Source organism: Ornithorhynchus anatinus, chromosome 2 (genome assembly GCF_004115215.2).
Source record: "Ornithorhynchus anatinus isolate Pmale09 chromosome 2, mOrnAna1.pri.v4, whole genome shotgun sequence".
Taxonomy (NCBI): domain Eukaryota; kingdom Metazoa; phylum Chordata; class Mammalia; order Monotremata; family Ornithorhynchidae; genus Ornithorhynchus; species Ornithorhynchus anatinus.
This window is the reverse complement of record NC_041729.1, coordinates 105,688,694-105,701,057: the sequence shown is the minus strand read 5'-3', so window position 1 is coordinate 105,701,057 and position 12,364 is coordinate 105,688,694. Positions and strand designations below refer to the sequence as shown.

Here is a 12,364-nt window from a genome sequence, read left to right as displayed (position 1 = left end):
TTCTGACTCCCAGGCCCGTGCTCTACCCACTACGACAAACTGAGCGCTTACTGTGTGCCAAGCACTGTACTAAGCACTTACCCTATTTATTTTGTTAATGAACTGTACATCGCCTCGATTCTATTTAGTTGCCATTGTTTTTACGAGATGTTCTTCCCCTTGACTCTATTTATTGCCATTGTTCTCGTCTGTCCGTCTCCTCCGATTAGACCGTAAGCCCGTCAAACGGCAGGGACTGTCTCTATCTGTTGCCGACTTGTTCATTCCAAGCGCTTAGTACAGTGCTCTGCACATAGTAAGCGCTCAATAAATACTGTTGAATGAATGAATCACTTGCGAGAGTACATTATAGCAACTGACGCATTCCCTGCCCACAGTGAGCTCACAGTCTAGAGGGCAAGACAGACATTAATATAAATAAGTGAAAATATAAAAATAAATAAATAAATATATACATATGTGCTGTGGACTCCCGCCTCGGCCTGGGGCCTGGGCTGAGGACACAGGGATGTGCTGACCGTCGAACTGGGAGGGTCACACCAGAAGTTTCATAGGCTGGAGGGAGCATGCGAGGTCAGTCAGGAGTGAATCTCCTTGTCCATCCCCTCCTTTTCTCCCCCCCTCAGATGGATGGACAATTCCATTGAGCCAGTCAATCCATCAACTAATGGTATTTATTGAGTGCATATTATGTGCAGAGCACTGTACTAAGCACTTGGGAGAGCACAATAAAGCGGAATTAGCAGGCCCGTTCCCTGTTAAAAATGAGCTTACCGATAGCAAGACTCAGGGCCACTGGATCACTGTTCTTTGGCAGCAAGTACCAGCCCTTGCTTATGCAGGCAGGTGCCCTAGACGGGCACAGGAATCTTTCATTGCCATCCACCCCCCACCTCTGCTTCCTTGCTCCTTGGGGAATGACACTTTTCCTGGGATCGTGGGAAGAAGAAAGGGTGCTTCCTGGCTTGTGGGATTGGATGAAAACCTCTTCAGGCAAAAGAGAAAGGAGAGATCTTGTATTGTCTTTTAGAGAACTGTGGGATGTATTTTCCCGAAGTGAAAAAGGACCCAGGGAAATTCTTGCAGAAATGTCCCGCTTCTGTGACCAGGTGGCTTCGGCAGTTGAAAAATGCTGGGAAAGTCCTCCTGCTGATTACCAGCTCTCACAGTGACTACTGCAGGCTCCTCGGAGAGCACGTGCTTGGGTGAGTATTTCTTTCCCCTTGTCCCAAGGATGGCCAGAGGCAGACCGTCTGGGTTGAGTCCGTCCCCCATACGGGAGGGCGGGTTTATTATTCTTCACTACTAATTCTGGTACTAGTTGGGCCCTCAAAGTGTGCAGGACACTCTGCTAGACACTAGTAGAAAGTACAGGGATTTTCATCATAATAATTGTGGTATTAAGCATTTTCTATATGCTAAGATCATTGTGGGGCAGGGAACGTGCAGAATTACCAATTCTATAATTCTGTGTATTGTACTCTCCCAAGCACTTGATACAGTGCTCTACACACGGTAAGTGCTCAATAAATATGAGACTGATTGATTGGTGATAGCGCTAGGGTAGATATAAGATAATCAGGTCGGGCACAGCCCCTCTCCCACACGGGCCTCACAGTCAAACAGGGAGGAAGAACAGGTATTTTACCTCCGTTTTACAGATGAGGAAACTGCGGCCCAAAAAAGTTAAGTGACTTGCCCAATGGCCCAGTTGCCCATTTGTCAGCATACGAAATGGCAAAGTTCAATTTCAAACCTAGATCTTCCAAATCTTAGGCCAGTGCCAGTGCTTTTTTATACTAGGCCACACTACTTCCCACTATGATTTTACACACCACTTTTGTTTCCAAAACGTTTTCACGTTACTAAATCAGTCAGGGGAATATACTGAGTGCTACTGTGTGCAGAGCACTGTACTAAGCATTGGGGAGACTACAGTAGAACACAGTTGGTAGATATGTTTCCTAACCCCAAGGAGCTAACAGTCTAGAGGGGGAGACAGGCATTAATAAAATTAAATAAATTAAGGATTTCTACAGAAGTTCTGTGGGGCAGAGGGTGAAGTGAATGTCACTTGCTTGAAAGGTACAGATCCATAGAGAAGGAGCGTGGCTCAGTGGAAAGAGCCCGGGCTTGGGAGTCAGAGGTCATGGGTTCGAATCCCAGCTCCACCACTCATCAGCTGTGTGCCTGTGGGCAAGTCACTTCACTTCTCTGGGCCTCAGTTCCCTCGTCTGTAAAATGGGGATTAAGACTGTGAGTCTCACATGGGACAACCTAATTACCCTGTATCTACCCCAGTGCTTAGAACAGTGCTCTGCACATAGTAAGCGCTTAACAAATACCAACGTTATTATTATTATTATTATCGTGTACAAGGATGGCACAGAAGAGAGGGAGAAGGAGAAATGAGGGCTTCGTTAGGGAAGGCCTCTTGAGGGGAAGTGATTTTAGTAAAGCTTTTAAGCTGGGGAGAGTGGTGGTCTGTCGTATCTGGAGAGGGGGGAGTTCCAGGTCAGAGGAAGGATGTGTGTGAGGGTTGGTGGTGAAATGAACAAGATTGAGTAGTTTGAGGTGAGTAGGTTGTCACTGGAGGAGTAAACTCACAACATCCCTGTGAGGTAGGGAAAGGAAGGTATCAATGTTCCCATTTTGCAGATGGGGTGGCTCAGGAATGAAGAGATCAAGTGACTTGCTCAAAATCACATAGCAGGCAAGCTGAAGAGCCAAGATTGGAACCCAGATTCTCCAACTTCCAAACTCGTTCTCATTCAGCTGCATGCATCAGACACTGACCCTCACCCAAGGGGCTCCCTTACCAGACCTTTGCCCCTTTCCTCCATCCCAGCACCCTAGTGCAGGGCGGGGGGAATCCCAAGCCAGCCGGCCCAGGAGCAGGAGCGAGAGTGGGAGCGGCCTGGGAACACTCCCTCCCTGAAGTAGAGCTGGGTGTCGGGTGGACCTTCAAGTTGCTGGACTTGGAACCCTCTGGGAATTGTCACCGTTCGCCCCATTAAACCACCTCACAGCCCAGTTAAACCACTACGCTGTCTTACCCCTCCCCCAACTCAACACTCAAAAGGCCATGTGTAGAGATTCATAACACGTGCAAGTTCATGATGGAACTCCAGCTGTTAGAACGTGACTGTGCTCAGTCCCGTTGCAATTATTCTCTCTCATGTTATGTGTCACCTAGGATAATAGTTGCAGGTTTCTGCTGTTTCTCCTTTGAGACTGCGCCAATGACAGTCCATTATTCAATCGTATTTATTGAGCGCTTACTCCTTGGAGAGCACTGTACTGGGGCCTCGGACATGGCCAGGGCGCAATAGAGGATGTTACCGTCACAGGACACCGTGGATGGCCAGACCAGCCATCTGGACAGCCCAAGTGAACCTCCTCACAACACCTGCACTCACCCCTTTTTTTCTTCTTTTTTTTAATGGTTTTTGTTAAGTGCTTACTATGTGCCCGGCACTGTTCTAAGCGCTGGGATAAATTCTAGATAATCAGGTTGGACACAATCCCTGTCCACATGAGACTCACAATCTTAATCCCCATTTTTCAGATGAGGTAGCTGAAGTGACTTGCCCAAGGTCTTACGCCAGGCAAGTGGCAGAGCTGGGATTAGTACCCAGGTCCTTCTGATTCCCAGGCCCTTGTTCTATCCTCTAGGGCACGTTGATTCTCAGATTCTGTCTCAGAATCATTACCCTGCATACCATTACTTTCCCCTGCTGCCTCCCACTTGGCTTTTCCCTACCCTGTCTTTCCTATCATCAAAGCCCACCTCCTCCAGGAAGCCTGCCCTAACACCACCATCATGACACTCGGGTCCAGCAGCTCCCCATCTGACAACCCTTAGGTGGGACCAGTGGGTTCTAAGCAACCACCGTTTCTATGACTCCCCCTCCCTGCCCCCCTGAGGAATCTCCCAGGTCTAATGATTGTGGTATGTACAGGAATTGCTTAGTAAATATCACTGATGATGATTTGTTAAGTGCTTACTCTATTCCAAGAGCTGTACTAAATGCTGAGGTAATCCTTTTCCTATTTAGAGTTCAAAATCTAAGGGGGAGGGAGAACAGGTATTGAATCCCCATTTTACGGATGAGGAAACTGAGGTACAAAGAAGCGTCTTGCCCGAGGTCACACAGCAGGCAAATGGCAGAGGTCGGATTAAAACCTAGGTCCCCTGGCTCCCAGGCCCGGGCTGTATCCACTAGGCCGTACTGCTCCACTAAGCCTGAGTGTTCAGAGGGGAAGCAGACTCACTCTTTGGAGGTGCATAATCTCTCTAGGGTCCAACACTCACCACCACCCCATATTCTAGCTGCTACTGCAGTTTTGCTGTAGTTTAAGGCCTGCCCATTCTGCAAAGGGCTGGAAGCCACAGTGCCCATATTGTTGGGAGGGGACAAGCCTCCTACACTTTCAGCTCCAGCCCTCTATACCTTCTCTGACCTCACCGACTCCAATTTACCTACATCTGACTCCCAACCTTCTAATCTGTCAGTTTATTCCCACCCTCTCCCCTGCAGACAAGGGTCCACATTCTCTTCGGCCATCTCCAAACCCCGGTCCCACTCCTCCGTACCCCTTCAGGACTCCCTGCCCTCCCAGCCCTGCTGTGAAGGCAAAATACACACCCTCAATTCTGCCCTGTCTACCAGTCTCGTCTCCCTTGCCTACCTCATGCGGACAGGGATCCAGGATTAGAACCCCCATTTTTTATGTCACTTTCACCCTCTAACTCCCATCTCTTGGTAACCCCCACAGTCAACTTCCTCCTCCCCCTTTCCCAGGCAGCTGAATGTGGCTGGCAGAGCTCCAGGTATTAGGCTGGCTTTTTTTAATGGTATTTCCTAACCCCTTACTACGCGTCAGACACTGGGCTAAGTAGATAAAAGCTGATCTATTTGATTAACTTAGATACAAGATAATCAGGGTAGATACAAGCTAAGCAGGTCACGGTCCCTGCCCCACGTAAGACTCGCAGTTTTAATCCCATTTTACAGTTAAGGTAACTGAGGCCCAGAGAAGTGAAGTGACTTGCCCAAGGTCACACAGCAGACAAGTGGCAAAGCAAGGATTAGAATCCAAGTCCTTCCAACTCCCGGGCCCATGCTCTACTCATTAGGTCACAGTGCCTTTTAAAGTTCACTTCTGCCTTTTTAAGTCCACTGTCCTGCTATAACTCAGCTCCCTCTTCTAAACAGCTCCTTTATTCCTCCCTCACTGAATCACATGGTCACAATCCCATCACTTCTTTCACAATTTTAACTCCATCCTGAAGTTCTCATTGCCCTGACCACCTCCCTCCCTAACCCCTGATGACTTTATCAATTGTTTTATTGGCAAAATTGACACCGTCGGAGGTGTTCTCCCCAGAGTTTCTCTAACACCTCATCACTCCATTACACCTACCTCATTTTTCCTCCTGCTTCCCTGCTGATTCTCCAGAAGTCTCCTGCCTACCCTCTCTCTCCCCGCTGGCTTCTGCTCCACAGACCCTATCCCCTCTCCCCTCCTAAAAGCACTTGCACTCACTCTTCTCCCCTCCCTCATTGCTGTCATCAACCTCTCACTCTCTCCCAACCACTTAGTACAGTGCTCTGCACACAGTAAGTGCTCAGGAAATATGATTGAGTGACTGCTTGCTCAGAAAACCAAGATGCCCGGATACTGTGACCTTCAGGTGAATTGTTGAATTGTAACCTGTGCCTCTCTTCCACCCCACCCCCTTAGGCCAGGAGTGCCCCTCACCCCCACCTGCCATGAGCCAGAGATCGGATTTGCAGTTATTTTAATGTAATAGTCCCAGGGCTCAGTATCGTGCCTGGCACCAAGAAACCACGGGTAAACGTTCTAGGGATAAAAAGAGTAACAAGTATAACATAATTATAGAAAATATAATTATAACTATAATTATAACATCATTTTCTTGTTATAAAAAGAATAACAATTGTAATGTTTTTTGTCTCTTTAGGAGTGATTTTGCAGATCTTTTTGACATTGTGATTACAAATGCCTTGAAGCCTGGTTTCTTCTCCCAGATCCCAAATCAAAGGCCATTCCGGACTCTCGGTAAGTCTCGGTGGGGCCGGGAAGGGGGGCAGGATGGCAGGTGTTTAGAATGCGTCTCCCTTGGTTTCAAAATCACATCGTTGGCATGTTTTAGCTACCAGTCAATCGATGGGGCAGCATCATCACTCCATGGACCCCGGAGTTCAGCTAGAGGACAAACTCCTCAGAGTCTGCAAACTCCCCTCACCCACACACAAAGTGACAGAATATTATTATTAATAATAATAATAATAGTACTTGTTAAGCATTTACTACGTGCCAAGGACTGTTCTAAGTGCTGGGGTGGATACAGTCCCTATCTCACATGGGGTAGGACACAGTCCATATCTCACATGGGGATCAAACTTAGAGGCCTTGAGGGTCTTGGGCATAAAGATTCTCTCCCTCGTTCAATCAGTCAATGGTATTTATTGAGCACTTATTGTGTGCAGAGCACTGGACTAAGTGGTTGGGAGACTATATTAAGGCACAGTTGGTAGACATGTTCCCTACCCACAGGGAACTTTCAGTCTGTAGCTACGAGTTGAATCAATCAATTGTTTTTATTGAGCATTTACTGGGTGCAGAGTACTCCACTAAGCACTTGGGAGAGTATAATGCAACAATAAACTGACAGGTTCCCTTCCCACAACAAGCTTAAGGTCTAGAGGGAAATAGTCTTCCGAGAAAGGTGACAAAAGGGAGTGCAAAATCAGCATTCAATTGAAGTCTCCATTCTTTAAAAGAGCAGTGGTGGTTAGTACCTATGAGTTTAATGATATCTGCAAAATCATGGGAACTTTAAATGTCACTCAATTAATCAAATGTATTTAGTGAGGATTTACTGTGTGCAGAGCACTGTACTAAGGGCTTGGGAGAGAACAATACTATAGGGTTGGTAGACACACATAAACTAGAGAGCTTTTCCCAGTTTAGTTTCAAAACAGAAATAAAACAAAAGCTCCCCTCCCTCCCCCAACTCTTATCTCTCTGGGTTATTCAGGAGCATTCTCTCCCATTCGGGCACCCGAACCGATTGGCTGTCTTCACAGATTAGGTAGCCAACACCAGAACTCTGCGGCTCACTCCAGTCCCACGGCACTCATGGACATCAATCAATCAATGCTATTTATTGAGCGCTTACTATGTGAAGAGCACTGTACTAAGCGCTTGGAAGAGTACAGTACCACAGAGTTAGACATGTCCCCGGCCCATAACGAGCTTATAGTCTAATGGGGGAGGCAATCATTAATATAAGGAATTTATAATATATAATTTAAGGATATGTACAGAAGTGCTCTGGGGTTGAGGTTGGGGCGAATATCAGATGTCCAAAGGTCACAGATTCAAGCGAATAGACAGTGCAGAAAGGAGAGTGAGCCGGAGAAAAGATGGCTTAATGAGGGAAGGAGATATCAGCGTGGCTCAGTGGAAAGAGCATGGGCTTTGGAGTCAGAGCTCATGAGTTCGAATCCCAGCTCTGCCACTTGTCGGCTGTGTGACTGTGGGCAAGTCACTTAACTTCTCTGTGCCTCAGTTACCTCATCTGTAAAATGGGGATTAAGACTGTGAGCCCCACGTGGGACGTCCTGATTCCCCTGTGTCTACCCCAGCGCTTAGAACAGTGATCGGCACATAGTAAGCGCTTAGCAAATACCAACATTATTAGATATGACCGTAATAATGTTTTGAAAGTAGTCTGGCATACGTGGAGCAGGACGGAATTACAGGCTGGGGGAGGATCTGGGAAAGGGATCAGCAGTGAGATAGATGAGATCGGGCCACAGTGAATAAGCTCCTTATTCATTCAATAGTATTTATTGAGCGCTTACTATGTATAGAGCACTGTACTAAGTGCTTGGAATGTACAAATCGGTAACAGATAGAGACAGTCCCTACCCTTTGACGGGCTTACAGTCTAATCGGGGGAGACGGACAGTCAAGAACAATGGCAATAAATAGAATCGAGGGGAAGAACATCTCATTAAAGCAATAGCAAATAAATAGAATCAAGGTGACGTACATCTCATTAACAAAATAAATAGGGTAATGAAGATATATACAGTCGAGCGGACGAGTACAGTGTTGAGGGGATGGGACAGGAGAGGGGGAGGAGCAGAGGGAAAGGGGGGAGAAGTGGGTTTAGCTGCGGAGAGGTGAAGGGGAGGGTAGAGGGAGCAGAGGGAAAAGGGGGGAGCTCAGTCTGCGAAGGCCTCTTGGAAGAGGTGAGCTTTAAGTAGAGTTTTGAAGAGGGGAAGAGAATTAATTTGGCGGAGGTGAGGAGGGAGGGCGTTCCAGGACCGCGGGAGGACATGTCCCAGGGGTCGACGGCGGGATAGGCGAGAACGGGGGACGGTGAGGTGGTGGGCAGCTGAGGAGCGGAGAGTGCGGGGTGGGCAGTAGAAAGAGAGAAGGGAGGAGAGGTAGGAGAGGGCAAGGTGATGGAGAGCCTTGAAGCCTAGAGTCCTTACATTCTACTATTTCTCCTCTCTGTAATTTATTTTAAGTATCTGTCTCCCCCACTAGACGGTAAACCCCCTGTAGGCAGGGAACGTGTCTACCAACTCTGTTTTTTGTTGTTGTTTTTTAAATGGTATTCCTTAAGTGCTTATTATGTGGCCAGGCACTGTAGTAAGTGCTGGGGTGGCACTTAACAAATACCATTAACAAAAAGAGAACTTGGCCTCTGAAGTCCCACCCAGCCGCTCGGGGCCTCTATCAGTATCATTATCAGTTCTGCACGAGTGCAAGAGCTGGATTCAGCAAGGATTTCTGAGCTAATACATAGTAATCAATCAGTGATAATTATTGAGTGCTTGCTGTGTGCAGATCACTATACTAAGCTCTTGGGAGAGCACAATATAAAGTTGGTAGATACATTCCCTGATATTTTAAACACTAGGTACCAAAAGACTGTGCTAAGTGCTGGGGTTGCTTCAATAGTAGCAGACTGGACACAGTCTCTGTCCCACACAGGACTCGCAGTCTAAGAGGAAAGAAGAAAGGATGTTTATCTCCGTGTTACGAATTAGGAAACTGAGGCACAGAGAGGTTAGTGACGTGCCCAGAATCACCCAGCGGGCAAGATCCAGGTCCTTGAGTTCCCAGGCCCGTGCCCTTTCCACTAGGCCATGCTGCTTCTTTGCGTGCTGTGGGGAGAAACCACATCGTGGGGATGGGAGGTTCAGAGCTTCATGGTGCAACCTGTGAGTCACACACTGACATTCAAGGCTCGGCACAGAGGAAAGGATTGCAGGGAAGGAGTGCTGGGGTTACCCGGACGGGACACTGTGTCCCCTGGGGGAGCTGATGCTTCCACCCCAGAGTGGGGCAGGGAGAGTACTGACAAGTGATTCCTGGGGCTCACACGGGTGGACACACAGTGGACTTGTCTTTATTTTCAGCACCTGCATGGAGTGGGGTGCGTGGAGGGAAGGCTGGTCCCAAGCAGGGAAGAGTTACAAGAGCTGTGGTGAAGAAGAACAATAATGACAATAATGATAGCATTTGTTAAGTGCTTACTATATGTCAAGCACTAGTCTAAATAGATACAAACAAAGCGGGTGGGACACAGTCTCTATCATTCATTCATTCATTCAATTATATTTATTGAACATGTACTGTGTGCAAAGCACTCTACTAAACACTTGGGAGAGTACAATATAAAAACAAAGAGACACATTCCCTGCCCACAATGAGCTTACGGTCTAGACGGGGAGACAGAAGTTAATATAAATAAATTATAGATATGTACATAAGCGCTGAGGGGCTGGGTGGGGGGATGAACAAAGGGTAAAGCAGAAGGGAGTGGGAGAAGAGAAAAGGAGGGTTTAGTTAGGGAAGGCCTCTCGGAGGAGATGTGCCTGTCCCACAGTCTTAATCCCCATTTTTCAGATGAGGTAACTGAGGCACAGTGTTACTGAAGCAAGTCATACATTCATTCAGTCGTATTTATTAAGCACTTACTGTGTGCAGAGCACATTACTAATCGCTTGGGATAGCACAATACAGCAATGATGAGAGACAAATCCTGCCCACAATGAGGCCACAGTCTAGAGGCGGGGAGACAGACATCAATACAAGTCAACAGACATCAATAGGAATAGCAGACACGAGGCAGTGCCAAATTAGAAACCAGGTCCTTCTGATTCCCAGGCCATGCTCTATTCATTAGCATGAGAAGAGAAGCAGCGTGGCTCAGTGGAAAGAGCCCGGGCTTGGGAGTCAGAGGTCATGGGTTCGAATCTCAGATCTGCCACTTGTCAGCTGTGTGACTGTGGGCAAGTCACTTAACTTCTCTGTGCCTCAGTTACCTCATCTGTAAAATGAGGATTAACTGTGAGCCTCACGTGGGACAACCTGATTACCCTGTATCTACCCCAGCGCTTAGAACAGTGCTCTGCACGTAGTAAGCGCTTAACAAATACCAACATTAACATTAATTAATTAGGCCATCCTGCTATGTGGGAAAAAGCTCTCTCTCCCATCCTGCCCTGTTAAAACCTTGGAAATAGAATTTGCCTCCCACTGCTGCTGCTGCCTCCTGTAGTAATGGGCAGTGGCTCTTTGGCCTCTGTGCCCCGGCCAGTCGCCGGACTCTGGCTGCTGAGGGCGTCGAGGGGGAAACGTGGTCCTACCGGAGAAACGTAGCCACTGAGGGCCGCCTGAGAGCTGTCTGATCTAGGCCCTGCTCTACTGCTCGCTCCTAGGTTTCATCAAAACTTCTCTCGGTATCATGGGTTGCCGGCAGGATGCTCCCAGCTGAAAGGGCTCCTGAAAGGTGGTCTCTGAGGCAAAGAGTCCTAGGGTGAGCCAGAGACTGCAGAAAGCAGCTCATAAACATGCCCTGGACACAGTCCTTGGATCGTGCCAGGAATCGTGCGTATGCTGGAATGGGAATTTCCACACACCCATAAAGGTCCAGAACGAGCTGAACAGATTGGGCTGAGGGAAATTAACGTGTGGGCTCCAGGCAGCTGAAGCCACTGTTTATTCAGTCGGTCTTTCGAGTAGTGACTCTTAGACTGTAAGCTCATTGTGGGAAGGGAATATGTCTGTTTACTGTTATAGTGTACTTTCCCAAGCGCGTAGTACAGTGTTCTGCACTTGGTAAGCACTCAGTAAGTACGATTGACTGACTGAATGACTCGGTTTGGGTTTGCTGATGTCCGAAGCACGTGGCTGAGCACGGACGGGTTAAGTTCATGGGAGAGTGTTGTAGAGGCAGAAGACGTGATGCCTGCTGCAGTAGAGCGTCTAGTCTAATAGGGAATATGGACCTGAAATAATTTACAGATAGAAAAAAAGAGGAGACTGAAAAGATTGATATGTGGAAAAAGCAAATGCTTAAATAGTAGAATCTCTACATAGAAATGCTACGCATAAGAGCTGCGCATGTAATCGGACAGTTTTTTTCCTGAGATAATTGATATCATCCAGATCATGTTATAGGCTAGCTAACTCCCCCATCAAAAGGCCTGTTAGCCCCTCCCTGGGAATGGTAATTCCTTGACGAGAATGTCAGCCCCCAGACTTTTGCCCATCCTACTCTAGGACTTTTCCCTGGCAGCTGCTGATGTTTCTGCTGTTTCTCTGCAGTCTGTGAAATGGATCTAGCCGAGTTTTGTCCACCTAGTTAGGGCCTCGAGGCAGCAAGCCAGCAAATATTTGCCAAAACTGCCCCAGTGAAAGCAGATGGTACAACAAAGGAAGTCAGCAAATATTTGCAGTCACCTAAGAGGCAATAAATCACCTGGACACGTATAGGCTGTAAACTCAGTTTGGGCAAGGAACTGCTTCTACCAATTGTCATATTGTACTCTCCCGACTGCTTCATTCAGTGCTCTGTACACAGTAAGAGCTCAATAAATGTGACTGATTGACTCACTGAGAGGTTAGTCAAGGAAGGCCTCTTGGAGGAGATAGGATTTTAATAACACTTTAAAGATGTGGAGAGTGGTGATTTGTTGGATATGAAGGGGGAAGGAGCACCAGGCAGGAGGAAGGACGTGATCAAGGGGTCAATGGTGAGGCAGATGAGATAAAAGTACAGTGAATAGGTTGGAGTAAGTGAAGTGAAGTGTGGGGGCTGGGTTGTTGGGTCGGGGGAGAGGGGAGACAAGAGGAGGGGGAGAGTTGACTGAGTGTCTTAAATTATAATGACAATAACGATGATATTTGTTAAGTCCTTACTTTGTGTCAAGCACTGTTTTTAAGGCTGGGGCAGATACAAGCTAATCAGGTTGGACACAGTCCCTGTCCCCCATAGGGCTCACAGTTTTAAACCCCATTTTACAGA

General features: G+C 47.5%; 1 protein-coding gene across 2 annotated transcripts in view; it reads left to right on the top strand.

Annotated features, from left to right (window-relative positions):
* NT5DC1 (5'-nucleotidase domain containing 1) overlaps positions 1-12,364 on the top strand; it is a 171,990-nt gene that overhangs the window by 107,723 nt on the left and 51,903 nt on the right. For both annotated transcript variants that reach the window (XM_029054008.2, XM_029054011.2), the window contains exons 7-8: positions 1,031-1,205; positions 5,990-6,087. In XM_029054008.2, the coding sequence (XP_028909841.1) occupies positions 1,031-1,205; positions 5,990-6,087 (273 nt within the window). The remainder of the gene's footprint in view (positions 1-1,030; positions 1,206-5,989; positions 6,088-12,364) is intronic.